Raw genomic sequence first — 18,021 nt, 5'->3', positions numbered from 1 at the left:
GAATGGAGCATTAGCATGGGCTGTAAGCAACCACATGCCACAAAGTACCTCCTGTGACTGAGCACTTGGGGGTACAACAGAGTAATTAAATGCTTGGAGTAGTGATCAGTGATATATATGCCTCACATGCAGAGGACAGCCAGACATTTCCTTCCTCCACAGCCCTGCCCTCAGCGCTATTTCAGTTCAACTCATTTCATTTTATAAGACTGTTGCAAATACAGGGTCTCAAAGGGAAGACCTGATCATATATTTGTAAACTGTAGTATGAAGAAGGATTGGCAAGCTTATGGCTTTTAGTTTACTAAATTTAATGAGAGAAGAGAATGTATTACAGATACCAAATTATAAGGAAAGAAGGGCAGAATGTTATATTTTCCAATAACATCAGTGAGATGGAGCCAGAACTATTTTAAAGCAGTAATATAAAAGACAAAACGCTATTTTATACAGCATGTAATTAACCTGTGGAATTCACTGCCAAGAGATAGTGCTGAGGCCAGTTAAATTTGATGGATTCAAAAAAAGGGAGATTTATTTATCTGGCAGCATGTGCTGAAGTGCTTTGCTGGATTGGCACTTTGTGATACTATGCATATGTAACCATCGGTAGAATTTTTTACATAGTCACTCTGCACCATCATGTTTTCAGCTGCGAGCTAACTAACTTTTGCGATAGGGATGAAGAAGAAAATTCTTTGAGTGGATAATTTGGTTATTAGGCATTTAATGCAGTCTTTCTCACATCAGTGAACTACAAATTGCATGTTGGCAGCTTGTCTCATCTAGTAAACTTACCTGTAAATAAGCCTGTAAACTTAAATTGTTTGGTTGTATGTGAGGAGATCATTGAATGCTGGATGTTGGTGACCTACTGAAAAAGAAAGAGGGAGGTTTTTGCCTATGTGCAATCCTACCAAACAAATGTACTTTACCATTGAGAGAGATACCCCATTAGGAAGAAAACTGTAGATGTATTTCCAAGAAAGGCCAAGATTCCCTTTACATTAGAGGTCTGGATGAAAGAACTAACGTCCCTTCCCTTCAGTGCTTCCAAAGAAGAAAAGGGAGTTTATCCCTACCACCCTCCTTTTTTTTTTTTTTTTTTTTTTTAATATTTAATCTTGTAGTTTGTTTATTCATTCTCCTCACCCATGCTGGAGCCCTCGGCTTTGAATTGTGTTTGATAGGTACCTTGTACAGCCACTCTCAGAGGTGCAACTTAGAGCTCCATTATAGGGAGCAGTCTCTGAGGCCTGGCTGCTCTGATCTGGCAGCAGATGGCTGCTTGATGGAATATTTCTATCTTACTTTACAGTTCCCTTGAAGCCCAGAAGGTTTTCTGTGGTTTCTCTGACCCTGAGAATGAAGTTTTCATCCTAGTAACCCAAACAAGTAGAAGGTAGCAGCAAAAACATGGGCATAGGCAGAGATGTCCTTTTTGTGCTAAAAGACAGTACAACCTTACTTGCACTTACTATTGCAGTTCATAATGATCCATAATTAGTGCTCAGCCAAAAACAGTTGGTTGGTCACTGAAAACAGAAAAATGGGGACTATTCTTTGCTCACTTTCTATACTTCCAGGCATGTTTGTACTTGAATGCATCAGATATAGTAGTTTGAAATGAAGTCAGGGAGGACACTGTTTGCCATGTCATTCTGATCCAACATAGAACGCCTGGCCATTCTCTATGATCACAATGGCCAAAAAAAAAAAAAAAAGGCAAAAAAACCCCAACACTTTTCAATTTTATGTTGATAATACACATTTATAAATAAAACACCATAAGATTTTGTATTTTAAAATCATAACACTGTAGTCATTTCTTTATACTTCCTCTTCAGTGGCTTAGCAGCTAATAAGTTGCCCATCTGAGATTAATACCATATAAAGTATGTTACCAATCTTATTAAAATCTAAATTGGGACAGTAGCAAAAGAAAGCTTGATATTTATGATCAACTAGAATTTAATACTTGTATAGGCCAATTCAGATACTTTATTAACCTTCTCACATCCTCGTTTACTTTAAATGGATCTGAAGAAAATGATCTCTCTATGAAATACAATTTTTTTAATGTTTAGGATAACACGTATGACCTTTATAGGAAACATAGTTATGGCTAAGTGAATTTCTCCTTACAGCCAACATTTTCTGTAGTTGTTGATTACATTTCATGAAGCTACCCACTTATAATTGAAGGTGATTTTTATCATGAAAATTCAAGAAAAAAAAAGGGAACTTAGCTGGGAGGTCAAAATAAGTTTTCCCCATGTGACCACCATTTCTAAGGTTAGCTTTTTCAAAAGGTAGCTGTTCATGCTACTATTCCCATTTCACAGGTGCCTGTGGGGAATCTATGAGATCAGACTTGCATTTTGTCTCTTGTGATGTGAGTCCTGTGGTAGTGGTGATGTTTGGAAGCCTTGTAAAGAGCAGTGTTTATTGAAACCTAGACTGACGATGAGTGTGACCTTTCAACAGCCTTTGCAGATGTACTTTTTTATGATAAGGGCTTCCTCAAAAGCTCTTTATCTAGGAAGCTTTCTCTGGATACTGGAAGCTCAAACAAGGAGTGTTCATAGACCCTCAGTCACCTCAGTGTTTTCATCTTTGTGGTGAATTGTGAACACAGACTTTTTAATGCACTGATACATTCCCTTTCATCTTGAGTTTAAATATTATACTTGTGACCAGGTCATTCAGAGGATGTCTCCTGCTGAAGCACAGTTCAGATTTCTGGGACAACAGTAGCTGTTCAAGTCTAAGTTAAAGGACTTGGAGTTTTTTGATTTAAATACCATATATTTCTCTTCCATCTTCTCAGAATTAGATGAGCATGGTAAGATAAGTCTCTGGAAAGCCCATTTCCCAGTTGTGTGATGCAGTTGTGTGGGGCAGGAGAACCACAGCAGCCAGTTTAGCTTCATTTGTTGCTCCATTTATAAAATGAAGGTATTCAGTATTAATAATTCATCATTAACCACAATACTCTACATAAATATTCAGTTTAACTTACTCATTAACTGAAGGCATGTGCATTTTGTATACCTGTTGCAAAATATGCCTACCGCTTTGTCAAGTCCCATTTGCTGTTACGATTCATCATTCAGTGTTGTCTGGTTCAGAGGAAGAACATGGCAGGTGTCATTAAGGGAAAGTTCACTTTAATTGTTATCTTGTTTTTCCCTTTGCAGGTATTTTCTCAGTTCTCAGCTTGGCATCTGAATGTACTACTCTTGCTGCTGAACTTCCCAAAGTGTCTTATGTGAAGGCCTTAGATGTCTGGCTGATTGTTTGCCTTCTCTTTGGGTTTGCATCACTGGTTGAGTATGCCGTGGTTCAGGTAATGCTAAACAATCCCAAAAGAATTGAAGCTGAAAAAGCCAAGATTGCCAAGGCAGAGCAAGCTGAAGGGAAAGGTGGAAACGCTGCCAAAAAGAACACTGTGAACGGCACGGGGACTCCTGTCCACATCAGCACTTTACAGGTAAGAGCTGTCAAGCTGCATACGCAAAATCAGCATTATCCTCTATTAACGTAGTTCCAAAAATACACTGCTGTAATAGCTTTGAATGGTGCTTAATCTTAGAAGTGGCCAAGACACTAAGAACATACTGGTAATTAATGGCTAGCCACCTGGCCAATTGGTCCCTAGTGATTTGAGGTCAAATGTCTAAATGAAAAATTTATCTTTTAATATCTTAGTGCCATGGTTGTTGCTGAGCTTAAGGTAAATAAAGCAGCAAGCAGCTTTACAGTTGCTATTTTTCTTTTAATAATAAATAGCAGCTGTCAAACTGTAACTATTCAGAGGACAGGACTTTCAGTCAGTATTTGTTGAGAGCGTACTCAAATAACACACATCTCATTGCTTTCCTTGGAGCAGCCACAGCTGCACCACATTGCATGTGAAGAATCTCTATTGCCAGGGATTCAGAAGTCTTGACATCTGTAAATAAAGGACGATCTGTTTGTCTGTCAAACAGTTCCTGCATTTCTTGTGTTGCCAGATAGAGTATGGGTAAATCGGTCAGAGCTCATTCTGTGGATAAAGATTAGATGTACATCTTAGCTCAGGCCAAAGTTTTCCATATGCCTGAAGAGTTACCAGACATTCCAGGCCAGCTGCCCCCAGTCCTGAGTAATATTTAGTCGATATGTATTCTACAGAAGAAAATACGTTGTGCTAAAATATGCGGAGTATGAATTTGGTTTATAGTTTTCAAAGGCTCAACAATTTAGATGTGTAAACTAAAGCTATTTGGCCAGATCCAAGTGATAATATCAGTAGCATACCATATGACTTTAAAGCTTCTTTAAGGAGGGAGTCATTTATGCCAGGATGGCAGAAACCCAGCCCTAGTATAAATCTGGCATTGCCCCATGACTAATTACCCCCAATTCAGAGGAGTTGCTGATAGCACAGAGCACTTGACTACCGTAATTCTCATCTGATAGAGCCTCCTGGGAACTGTTTTGGCAGGCAACCAGGCTCAGCTTAGAACAACCCACTGTCTGCTTTGACTTGAATCACAAGTAATTCCCCAACCCCAGGTGACATGGGAACTGAGTAGAAAGATGGCTTAGCCACAGTTTTGCTTCCACTAAACTGAATGTGTTACAATTGTGGTTATCAACTTGTGGGTCAAAAATTTACCTCTTTCTTGTGACAAAATAGTTGCAACAGTCCAGCAGAGCAGCATAAAATCTATTTATTCCTATTTGGAGTATTTAACAAGTGTAAGTATAAAGCTTAATCAATGACAAGATTAATTTTTTTTTGGTAATTTGACTTTTGATAATATGAACTAAAGCACACTGCTAAACTGTTGACTCTCCTCAGTGTGTACACGTTAATGGGTGCACAGGGTGCTTACCATTGTCATAGACACAGAGTATAAAGTGATAAATTTTGCCATCTTTGCTATCCTGTCATCTTTTAATATTTTTTCCAAGAAGGTAAGCTTGAGTATACAGTGTATTTCAAGGCTCAGAGGAAGGGGAGTCATTACCCACAAAAATTTAGTAACATTCCTCATGAGTGGTGTTTAACAGCAGGCAGAAGGCTTTTGAGATTCAAACCTTAGTCTGCCCTCTGGGATCTTGCAGTGTCAGGTCCAGCATGTCATATTTGTCCATATTCAGTGTGCTCCCTGTTTGTTATCAAAGACCTTTGGCATTCAAATATCTGTAGTCTCTGCAACAGTAATCTGTGTTCGATTTATATGGAGTCCTGAGTTTGTGTAGCTTCTGATGATCTTTACGCAGATATAAAGCATTTGTTTGTTGAGGCATATTGGAAATAAGTACACAATGACATAAAACCTGGCCATGTGGTTCAATGGTCTCTTCCCCATATGGCCAGTGATTGCTTGTGTCCAGTCACCTGCTTTGAAATACAGTCTACTTGAGGAAGGGTGATATGATCTGGGACTTGCTGAGATCTCACTTTAGTGAGATCACTAAACTGAGAGGAAAGATGGGCCCTGACAGATGAATTGTGTGGGGCCAGGATGTTATATGGCCATGATGCATTCTGGAGAGGATACAGATTGGAAGGCTGGGACAATGACAGTCTAGCTGAGCTGAGAGTTAGTGGAAGTTCCAAAGGAACAGCAGGGCAGGGACTGCCTGCTCAAGTCACTTGGCAAAGAAGGGTGTTCAATTTCCATAACTATGTGACCAGGGATTGCTTTATATTATAGAAAAATTCCAAGAAAGTTGTATTCATCTTGTGATAACTTAATAATCCAGAGTTCAGTTCCAAATAGAAGTGATGTTTTTAAAGTGTGAGATACATGAGAAGTGAATGACAATCTGAGGACTGGGGAGCAGAATGACTTACAGGCAGAATGGCTGCAGTATATTGTTCCTGAAGTGCTTCCTTTTGCTTAGAAGAACAAAATTTTTCTGAAGAAGGTAAGAAATGAAGATCAACAGGTTATATTATTCTGTACATCACAGCAACATAAAAGAGAACATGAATCAAAGGCAGGTTAGGTGATGTGGAAATAATTCAGGTAGAAATTGTTCTCAGGTATACACTGAAAATACACTAACATACTTCTGACTGTCATAGATTTGATCACATACAAGCAATTTGGCATATGTCAAAGTAGGCTAAATGGCTCAGAACCACATATAGAGCATGTACCCTATAACTGCAACACTCCACCAGACCAGTACATTTTATTTCAGTAAGACAAAGATGAAATTAACTTCTCAAAGTTACATGTTTGGATCACTGAATCTATACTTGGATGTTATAAATAAGCCATCTGACTTCTAGAGGTGTTGAACATCTCCAGGAGCAACTTTCAAAAGAATGATACATTTAAATCGGTAAACATGACTTTAGACGCTTACATGCATCTACAGATGCACAGTGTTCTATTTATTTGAACACTATAAATATACCTAGCTGAAAGCGCCTTCTCTGACCTAGCTACCCCTTAGGAGTACTTGAAAGTTCTTAACACTGGAGAAGCCTGTACTACACTCCTAAATCAGAACAGGTGTAAATCTTTCTGTAGCTCTGACTCCTAATCCAAAACTAGGCCTGCCCCACAACACTTGGCTGGCTCCCATAGAGAGCTAGCGGCCATCAAGTAAAGAATGCATTTGTCATATGGCAAATATGCAAGGGAGGGAAATGTTAAAGAAGCAGGTAATGGAAAAAGCTGTATGTTGAAAGGCATAAAGAACAGGAAAGCCAGAATGCCATCACAGATCTTCAATTGCTGTTTCTCATCAGGGGTGTGTAGGACTTTGTGTGAGGAGAGAGCACATACTGTGATAAATATCTGGAAAGACGTAGGTGAACCAATACATTTTCCTAAAGGACAACTTGGAACTGCATCCCTGAAATGAATGTGCATCCTTCAGAAATGTTTAAGGATGTTCTAATTCTTTCCTCACAAGAGGAATATGGAAATCCAAATGCACTATGTCATGAAACCCAGAAGGTGATACTAAGGAAAAAGTGAAAAAGGGCATAGCTGGAAATTTCACTGTAGCTGGACTTGAAGCAATGGATAGACCAGATGGGGCTCAAAGGTAAAGCCAACAGGAAAAACTTAAAAGCACAAGACTCCAAGTTGGAGAAAACAGAAAACATGAATAATTCCATTTACAAATGCTTCTCCAGCCTAAATGCAGCACTTATTTATTACAAGATACTAAGAGATTCTGTTACATAGTCATAAGTTTAATTAGAGGGGAATAAAGTTTAAAAACAGAAATTGCTTTATTTCACTTCAAAATTCACCTGAACCCAAGACCAGGAGTTTGCTGGAGTTGCCCAAACTGAAAGTCATGCTCTTGCTGCCTCTCACTGGGGAAGAGGTTGGTATGTAAGGTGCAGCAGGGGTATTGGGGTGGGAAGATCCCAGGCCTGGGGAGGATTTGATGGAGCACAGGGAAATGAGTGGGGGATATTGGGCTCATTCCAATTATGAAAGATTAAAACGGCATCTGGTCTGGAGACTTGGCATATTTTGTATTATTGAAAAAAGAGCCAAAACAAAGGACATGATTGTACCAATGTTTTTACACATACATTTATTACTAGAAATTGGGTAAAGGAATAAACTTTTCAGTATATATCCTAAAAATAAGAAACTCGATGCCATTTGTAATACCAGGTGAGGAGAAGAGGTCCCCTGTAATAAAGTGTGTCAGTGTCTCCCTGGAAATTCTTAACTGAAAGCACTTCTGACACCATGTCAGCAGTCAGTGATCATGACTGGTGGCCACCAAAAGTGGTAACGAAGATGGCAGAATGAAAACAAAGTTCACAATTTGGGAATTAGCCAAAGATGGAGAAAGCCTTCTATGGATGCATAGCTTCTCCTCTCTACCAAGTCCTGGGTACTGGCAGGGGTAGAAGATGTTTGTTGCCAGTATACACCAAACCCCAGAGTCAGTGCTTCATGGCTCACAACCCCTGTCCAGCAAAAACCCTTCAAAGATCGCTGCCATTTTCAGCTCAGAGAGGTTTATCAGTATGTCTTTTTGAGTAAAGCCAACAGGTACATTCTGGCAAGATTGCCCTGAATCTGTAGAAAAAATAAAAAAAAGAAAAAAAAAGAGAAAATTCAACATAAGCATCTGTACTAGTTTTGCTGGGAGCTGTAATGGCTATGCATATACAGGCAATAAGCCATAAGTAAACCATTTGGCTCTCTTAGCTCATAGTGGCTGCAAGTAGATGCTGCTCTAAGCAGAGGAGAAAATTATGCAACCTGGTGGTAACTGCAGGCAGTGTTTTTTTTATTGGGAATCCTCAGTAGGAGTTTGAGTTTGTTTCCTAGCAATGCAACACCATACAGTGAGAAAAACAAGCAAAAAGGGAAATGTTTTGAAGATGAATCAGTTTCTTTTTTCTTTCACTGGTGGCGTGATTACAGGGAGCACTGTTAACTCTAACAATACCCCTCCATTTGAAAAGTCACATTTTCATCAAGCCCATCAAGCTGTCCCCCACAGATAATGCACTGATGACTGAAGTGAACATTTGCTAAAAGAATGGCTCTGGCAGATGATGAATAGGTATATGCAAGTGGTGGTATTAGCTTTAAACCCAGTTATTTTTTAAGAGAAGTAGTGTTGTTGCTTGCCTTATCTTGTCAGAGCTGCATCTAGTCTCTGAAACCTGATATGTGTTATGTTCATCTCAAACTGATTTACAATATACGTGACCACTGACGGTGACCCACGACGACCTGATCTTCCCATATTGTGTTTTGACTTTGAATGAGACTCAGACACAGATTTTTATTGTAGAACCACCAGAAACCCAGTTTACATTTTATCTTGTATGGAAAACCACAGGCTACAGTCTATTTTAATCGTTGCTGACAGCATTTCAGGTACAGAGTAGTTACTTTCTGCTCTAGTGACTCATGTATCCATCCTTAGAGATAATTCAGAACATGAGTGTAAAAGCCCTGAGCAATCTCATTGACCCTGATTTGAGCAGCAGGGCTGGACTAGATGATCTCCAGAGGTCCCTTCCAACCTCAGCTAGGCTGGGATCCTGTGATATTTTGTGTATAAGTATTATTTGTGCTGTAGTTTGTAGTTAGTAGGGTAATAAGAATTCACAAGGAATACAGTATCTGGAATGTGATAACAAATTCCTCCTGCCTACACCATAAAACATACTCAGTCTGAATACCCACTAATGCTTAACTTTATTGATGATCTAAATCCATCATTATGGTAAAAGCAGGAAAAGAGCACAGGACAAGTGCAAGAAAGATTAATGATGGAATTTGTTACAACTATACCTTCATCTGGAGGACTTTTGCACAAGTGGCAGGACTAGAGACAGATGTGCATGCCAAAAGAGGTTGGGTGAACAGAAGAGAAAATTTTATGTCAGAGGAGAAGTGCTTTGTAGGTCAGAGAATGCTGCGTTGCAGCAGGCAGGCAATTCATCCTGCAGGGCTCGTGCTGAGCTTGAGAGGCTGCCGGTGCTATAGCATGTTCAAAGCTTTGCTAGAAATTATACACGATGAATTCCTCATCTCAAAAATTCCTAAATCCAAAATTGGGATCACAGGATGAATGATCAAGTGAAAAATTGATTATTTTTTTTCTGTTTGCACAAAACAAATTTAGTCTAGTTGCAGTATTCTTGGTATTGTGAAAGGACAGATTTGATGAATTTGAAAACCATTTTGTCTCACCTGTCTGGGATAATTTAAACAAAAAATATGAGTGATGATGGTGAGCTAAGAACGTTCAAGACAGCTACGGACCAGAAGAAGAGCTATACCAATTAAAAACAAAACAAAAGAGAAAAATTGAAAACAGACTCCCCAGTGACTGAGTGACTGTAAACTAACTCAGCTTCAAGCATTTCTCTTTTCTTCTTACTGGCAAAAGGAGAAATGGATAGCAAATAATAGAACTTGAAATCCATAAAATATTGGAAATAGAAAAAGTATAACAACAACAAAATGACAAAAGGGATATATGTTTAGCATAACTGAGGTCAATAGCGGGTTATTGCACGTATATAGCAATAACACAAAAAAAAAGCCACAAGAGTATTATCTCAGTATTAGATAGAGGTGCTGCAAGTGTCAAGAATTAGCAGAAAAGGCAGAAGTGTTTATCAAATACTCCAGTCTGTGTCTGGGGAAAAGCCAGATATATTCAGTCAGATGATGAACTAGTTTCCACCGACGGGAGCTAATGAGGATGTTAAACAGTACCTATTAAAGTCAGACATTTTAAAATCGTGTTGTCAACTAAAGTTGCCTGTAAGATTTTTTAAAGATATGATCCATTATTGCTGTGAAACATAAATGTTGATTTTGTAATAAAACTTTTTAAACAGGGAGGGTTCCAGAAGACTGTAGGAAGCTAACTTTGTGCCAGTACTTTTAAAGGCTAAGTGGAATTATGTGAATAATTATAAGCCTGGCATCAATCAGTGGAAAATATTGAAGAGCTAATAGGGGCCAAATAATAATAACTCATAAGTATTATTATTAATATTCATAATTCAGCCTCATGTTAGCTAATACATTTAAATGAGGCAGTGAAATTAAAGATGATCTCCATGTTTATTGATTTAATCAAACAATATATTTTTAAAAAAAGATTATCAGTTAGTTTGACAGAGGTAAGGGTATGGAGGTAAGAAACTCTGAAGAACATTTGGCTTCACTTGTCAGCCTGATTACATCATCTGAATTATGCAAAATCAAGGCTAGATTTGTTACCATCTGTAAGTACCAGCACTTAATCAGGCTAAGTGTAGTCATGCCTCGTGACTGAAAATTGAAGCCAAATAAATTCAGGTTAGAAATAAGGTACATATGTTTGAGGGGAACAAGGTTGTGGAAAAAAATCCCCATCCTGGATTTTTTCTTTTGAAGGAAAATCTAGTGTAAGTGGTCCACACACTGCCGCTTTGGAGCATAGCACTCAGGGCAGTGGCAGGTGCTGAGTGTGGCAGTGAGCATCCCTCAGCTAAATTTTTGAAAAGGTGAGAATGGGTCATCACAACAGACCTTCTGTCTTCTAGGAGTCCTTTTTAGGTATTTCTGAACTGTTCATCAAAGGGTAGGTGTCCTGTCAAACATAAACCCAGACAAGGTGGCCCACTCCTGTGAGAAACTGGAACTACGTCTGCATTTTGGGCCAGGCCCCAAGAGCCATGGTGCCTTTTCCTGCCCTTCTCCACCTCCGCACCAGTGGGAGGAAGAGCAGCTGCCTGCCTCTATCTGGGACGTGGCATTCACAATTTGAGTGGCACTCCCTCCTTCCCAGACAGCCGCTCCCTGTCTCCAGCGCAGTAGGTCTGGAGGAGGCATTCTGCAGGCTGGACCTGGCCCACAGGTCACGATGCTGAGGCAGGGTGAGGTAGACTACACAAATGTTTGCCTAGGTCAACTTCTGTGTCAGGATGAAGCTGAAAGTATGTAAGAGGTGTGACAAACCATACCTCTTTAACAGTGTTTTACCTTCTACACAAATCTTTCATGTGGTACTCTAAAATCAAGTCCCATGGAATCATTTTCCATTAGGATGGTCCTCATAGCCTTTGGTAGGCATCAGGAATATTGTTACACTTCTAGCACAAAAAGAGACAGGGTTAACAAAAAGCAGTCAAACTGCATTTAATATACATTACCTCACTTGTTTTAGGAAAGGCTGCAGGTGAACTGAAGAGGATTTAGATGAAAACTACAGAAATACTGAGGAGTGGAAGAGATGTATAAGACAAAATTAAAAAATATGTCCAGGCAGAAATTGAGTATAGAAAGTAGAAGCACATGAGATGTAAACCCAGAGAAATGAAAGGATTTTTTTATATACAAGAGGCATGTACTTAGAAAATAAATATTTGGGCCAGGTTGCTCTTACAAGGAAAATTGTGTCACCCTGATAAATCACTATTACAGCTGATACTAAACTAAGAACAGCTCTGTGTGAATGTGGTGTGAACAATCTTCTACTTGTAAGGAAGAGGTGACCTAGAAGCTATTCCCTCAGTTCTCCTTCCTGCAGGTGAATGAGAACTGATTTGTCAAAGTCTTGACCAGAATACTCTTTAGGCTTTAATACTGGAGTGGGAACAGGAATATTCTGTGTTGTGCAAGGAGAGCATATAGGTGGGCATTAGTATCACTGAGTTTTACAATATATCTCTAGTAGTATGAAGAATGGACTCATACTTTTGCAAATCCAAAAGAAAGCCTGTAATTTCATACATGATTATATTTCTCATTTCAGCCCTACTAAATCTTACTAGTTTTGACCGTGAGAAAATTAGGAATTTGATAAATATGTAGTGAAGGAATAATATTCCTGTGACTCTTGAGTTAACATGCAGTCCAGCCCTGCAAGTTACGCTTCCATTGCTCAAGGGTCTGCTTCACAGCTTGATTGAAGACATCTAAGACCAGAGGGGAACTTATCAGATCACCAACTACCACAGTTCTTGTTATTCAGGATAACCTGTCAGTTGTCATAGAGAAGCTAATAATATTCTCCAGAATATTTTTCATTCATATGTAAGTCTGGTGCCGTAGTCCATTCTAATTATTTTAATAACTTACAAAATGTGCTAATGCAAATATCCTGAACCATCAGCCTAAAACTGCAGGAAACAAGAGGTGGAGAGAGCTGAGAGAAGAATACCTGAAGGCTTTGTTGTAGAGGGATAGACTGTTGGGAACAAGAGATGGGGAGCTTTTGGAAGAACCAAATTTTAGTGGATCAGTGACTCCAGAAAACCCCAGGATAAAGTTATCTTAATGTCAGTTCCCCATGTCTTACACCTGGTTTGTACACCAGCACTTTTTGCAATAACTCTCAGTTTATATATGTGAATAAATGGCATTAATAATGTAGTTATGTTTCATAACTGGTACCTGTCTTTTTTCTTTTTTTTTCCTGCTTTTCTGTGTACTCCAAATGGAATGAAACTTTGTGAGAGACTTACCAAAGTTACAAAGCACAGTGCTTTGAAAGAAGTCTTCAAATTCCTTCAAGCTACCTAGCAGTGTAGGGTGATCCTCTTAGAGGTTTGTTGTACTTGAAATAGTATCTTTCTAAAATGCAAGGAAAGCAATATCAGAACCTTTTTTAATTTTATTTTTTTTCCCCTAAAAAAATCTTCCATTTGAAGGACATCAAATACCTTTTTTTCATTGTATGTGCCAGTAGGATTGTCTGGTCTGTAGCAGAGGGAGATTCACCTGGGATTGCTGCTTTGCACAGTAGTACTTGATCACCAAGATCGTTGATGGAACTGTGAGAAAGACAGATATTTATCTGCTCAATTTTGATTTCCCAGTTACACCATTCTCTGGGGTACCAGTGGGAAGCATGGAGAAAGGTGTCTCATCTTTGCTGCATAGAATCATAGAATCATTTAGATTAGAAAGGACCTCCAAGATCATCAAGCTCAACCACTAACCTAGCACTGCCAAGTCTATCACTAAACCATGGCCCTAAGTACAACACCTGCATGTCTACGTCCCTTCTTGAATGGTGACTCAACTACTTCATTGTCTTTAGAGAGGCACCAAGGACTACAAAGAAAGTGCCTTCTCGCCTTGTACTTTCACACACTAGGATGAGATTTAGGATCTCAGCCTGGGTAGTATGTAGAACCAGAACAGATTTTAATTCTTGGATCAAACACTGAATTTTAGGGTTAATTCTGAATGGATCTTCCAGGTCTCAGAAAAATGTAAGTATTGAATAGTATCTTTCCTGAAGATTCATCAGCACAGGACTTATTTCCAAAAATATTCTCTCCAAAATTACTCCCTCCCTTTCCGTCATCTTAAAATGAAGGAGTTTAACTATAGCAGGTTGCACAGCATGAGGCACCTTGTGCATGAAAAATTACACAATTATGAATGTTTGGATTAGTTTATATGATTGACTGATCATCCTTAAGTACTTATAAAGCAACCATTCAGCAAATTAGGCTGATGTAATGTATCCCTATCAACAAGTAATTTCCTATATGTTTGTTTGCGGTGTTCTCTAGCAGCTGCATTAAGTTTGTTAATGAAATATGGTGAGTAGATCATGATTCCCCTCACTCTTTATTTCATAGGTTGGTGAGACCAGATGCAAAAAAGTTTGCACTTCGAAATCTGATCTGAGGTCCAACGATTTCAGCATAGTTGGAAGCTTGCCAAGAGATTTTGAATTATCAAATTATGACTGTTATGGGAAGCCCATTGAAGTCAACAATGGGCTTGGGAAATCTCAAGCCAAGAACAACAAGAAGCCTCCTCCTCCCAAGCCTGTCATTCCATCAGCAGCAAAGAGAATTGATCTTTATGCAAGAGCACTGTTTCCTTTTTGCTTCTTGTTCTTCAATGTCATATACTGGTCCATATATTTATGATAAATATTTTATTTAATTTTTTCATGTGTAAAATATATACCATTTCATTACCCCTTCCCAGTCATGAAGGCCACTGTGTGAAATTATTTGCATTTGCAAAGCAATATGTTGCATTTTGATGCCATGCGATTGTACTGAAAATATGGCATCTGAAATTTGAATGAAAGCATGACACTGCAATGTCTGTGCTCCTGCCAACGTTGTATATAAATGTACAGCATACATCCTGCTTTAGGAATATATGAAAGATAATGCATACGACATTATAAAGCTGAATAACTCTTTTCAGTCATTAGTACTATACAGAGATTTAAAGTGTTTCTGACAATGACACTGATGTGCACGTTAAGTATTATTAAAACCAGTATTCTAGTATATGTAGTATTTAACAGCTTTTCTGCTGACTCTCAGAGAAAAAAAAAAATCTTGCTCTTGTATAATTTTAGATGGTGCTGTTGAAGGAAAAGCTAAGTTGTGAAATATTATTTAGTCCTTGTAAGTGAGGGCAGCATTGATTAAGCTGAGCTTGTCTATGTGGAAAAATAAAGATCAGAGAATTGCTAATTTTGTAAAATCAGCTCATTTAGGAAAAAGAAAAAAGAAATTGTATCCATCAAGCAAGCACACTTCAAAAGTGTGTGAGAATATGCTGACAATAAAGCATTGTGCCCAATTTTGACTGCTGTTTCCTTAGGCACAAGTTAGGTATGGCATCTCAAAAACGAACAGTCTGCTTTCTGGACTAAAGGTATCAAGAGTGTTGAAGAAGCATTACAAGGTGCAGTTCAGTATCAGGTTATATTATTCATTTTTACATTAGTCTGTCCTCTGGCCCATCTTTTCTACTGTCTTGCAAGCATGCAGTAAAAAAGTCAAAATTACTTTTTTTTTTTTTTTGAATCTGATATGTGTTACTCATTTTGCTTTGTTTATCGCCTTGAAAGCCTTCAGTTTAAAGAAACTATTTGTTTTCATGTTGAAATCCCATTTTAACACTAGTTATACTTTTTAAGCTTGCCTGTTGTAGCACCTATGACCAAAGCTAACACCTAGCCACCAGTAGAAGTAAAGAGTCCAAAGGTCTAAGGCCCTGAGACTGTTAAATGCATCATGAATGCTTGTGTCTATGTGCTAATTAATGGCTGCCCTCACCTGCTCATTTATCTGGCTGCTACTTTTTGGAAAATAAGGTCCTGTGCATGCAACAGTTCTGATCAGAGGCTGCTCTCAATTTTCCAGAGGAAACCATATGACATGGAGACTGCAGAAACACAAACTCCCCAGGGTGCGTAGGGCAGGAATCCATACCTGTGGTCTTGCATGAGTGCCAGGGTACACCCCTCTGTAAGGGCAAGTCATGAGGTGAAACACAGCCAAATGAAAGCTTCTTGTACGTAAGGCATTTGAGTAGTATATGTTCCTTGGGAACACATAGGGACTATGCTTCAGCTCTTGTCAACATACCATAGAGAACCACATTTCCACTTATAAAACTGGGGAATAATATTAAGTTAAAATATTGAAATATGCCAGTTCTCACTAACTTGGCAATTCATTGAAGGCAATACAGATTATTGGCTCCTCATAAGAGAGGAAATGACTGAATTACATACCCCAAATATTCCATAAGGTAAAAACAGATAAATTCACATGTGTTGTACTGCAGTTCTAACTGTTATGTGTTGAGCCCATGCAAGGCGTAAGACTCTCCCGTCACTTCTGTGTTGCTGTCTGCTCATGGAGCATTGTCCATGTACCACAAACTTGCACAGTCAGAAAGTCAGCTTGGGAATATATAAAGAGAGAACCAGGTCATGCTGGTTTCACCAGGCACCTGATGGATCCTGTGGTTTTCTTGGTTTGTGTTTTTCATTTGATGGAAACTGTGGTTTTCTAACCAACTCCACATGGAGATCCATAGCCCAATACTGGTTTTCAGTTGGCTTTCCATCTTTGTGATTCTTGGTGATTACTGGCCTAACATCTTTTTACAACTCATGAGACAAATTCCTACAGAAGTTTCTCATTCCTGAGTCTAGAAGCAGCAATTCATACTTGGGTGGAAGAGATCTGTTGTTCAGAATAAGATTACGTGCTTTCCACCAGCTTCCTTGCCATTTTCTCATGGAGATTTCAAAGAATTTATTTGCTAGGCAGCCTCAGTTTGTCCTTTGGATTTCTTTATCATTAGAGGAAATATAAGGGAGATCCCAAATGTTTCAGAAGAGAGATCCTAAATTACTCCATGTTGAACTGGGGGAAAATATGATATCATTAAGGTCTAGTTCAAAGTTTCAGAATTTTTGCCTATTGAAGGTATTTACAGAATTGTTAGAGACTCTAAGAAGCAATAAAGATAACTCACAGAGATGAAGGAAAGGAGGGGTAACTTTTATATATACAATCAGAGTGCTATGTTTATACACATTATTTATTCTCATACTTGTATTTTTTCTTACAGTATTGGAAGGCAAGAAAATAATGATCCTGTGTTAGAAATTATATGACTTTTGGAAGATAATTTTCTTGTTAGAACTCTTATTAAATGATTTATCTGTAATTAATGTCCACATTTTATCTGTATAATCTCAATTATAGATTTTATTGTTAAAATAATCTTTGTTCCTTCTTGCTTACCTGCTCACTTGATGGCTTTTGTGTTTTATCATAAAACATGTGATCACTAATACACTGTAATTGCTTTCCAACTCACACAAAAGGAAGCAAAGGGAATGTGTACTATTAAGATAAAGGCTTTTCTTTCATTACTGCACAAAGACTAAGGTCAGAAACAAAGTTTAAGAGGAAATTTGAAACAATTTAAAATAAAACAGTATGAGCTATAAAGTATTATTATTTTTACTTACACTAGATAATATTGCAGTATTTGTATTATCTCAGAATATATTAACTTGTCCTACTGAGCAGTAATAATTGATTTATTTTATTTTGCTTCTTTCCACTAAAGGTCATTGAAAGTTTTACGTATCATATCACATTATGGTCCTCCAGCACCCTCTAGTTGTAAAATTCTGCCTGTTGACTTATTTCCAGAAGAGGTGCAAATATAAAACTGTATAGGCAGTAAGGGATGCTACTTTATATTATGAAGTAAAAATGCTAATAATTTAAAAATAAATGGACATAAAATCAATGGAAAGATATAGAAACATGCCAGCAGTATGATTTGAAAATTGTAGAAATTAGGACATTCAAGCAGTAGCAAAGGTGAGGCTTATGAAGAACACATTAGTAACTGGATTATCTAGTCATGATGTCTGAACAAACTGCATGATAGCAAAATCTGTTTCTAAGGGAGACACCATCTGTGTTTCAGCTGACATTTGCTTGAAGTTCTCCTCTTGACTGGTAGGCGAGTTACAAATTTCTACCCTTAACATAAACCTCAGTATTTCTTCGTCTCTTAAGCATAGAGGGGTAGCATCCAAATGGCTCACTCCTTTCCTTCAAAGTGTCATGAACTTGTAGGTATCTTTCTGCTTCAGGTTTTCAGAACATATTCAGACCTGTCAACTGGAAGTGCTACTGGAGATGAATTATTTCATTGGTTAACTTCACCACAAATTCAAGCTATGCAGTAAGTAAAGATGTGACCTGAAAAGTGT

General features: G+C 38.2%; 1 protein-coding gene across 1 annotated transcript in view; it reads left to right on the top strand.

Annotated features, from left to right (window-relative positions):
* GLRB (glycine receptor beta) overlaps positions 1-14,395 on the top strand; it is a gene marked incomplete at its 3' end in the record, with an annotated part of 49,038 nt that extends 34,643 nt beyond the window's left edge. Inside the window, exons 9-10 of the mRNA XM_082760190.1 lie at positions 3,201-3,493; positions 14,099-14,395. Coding sequence (XP_082616316.1) covers positions 3,201-3,493; positions 14,099-14,395 — 590 coding nt within the window. The remainder of the gene's footprint in view (positions 1-3,200; positions 3,494-14,098) is intronic.
* Between the last annotated feature and the right edge of the window lie 3,626 nt (positions 14,396-18,021).

The sequence above is a fragment of the Aythya marila genome, assembly GCF_965140915.1.
Source record: "Aythya marila genome assembly, chromosome: 4".
NCBI lineage: Eukaryota > Metazoa > Chordata > Aves > Anseriformes > Anatidae > Aythya > Aythya marila.
Note: the sequence above shows the minus strand (reverse complement) of the source record. Positions and strands in the feature narration are given on the sequence as shown.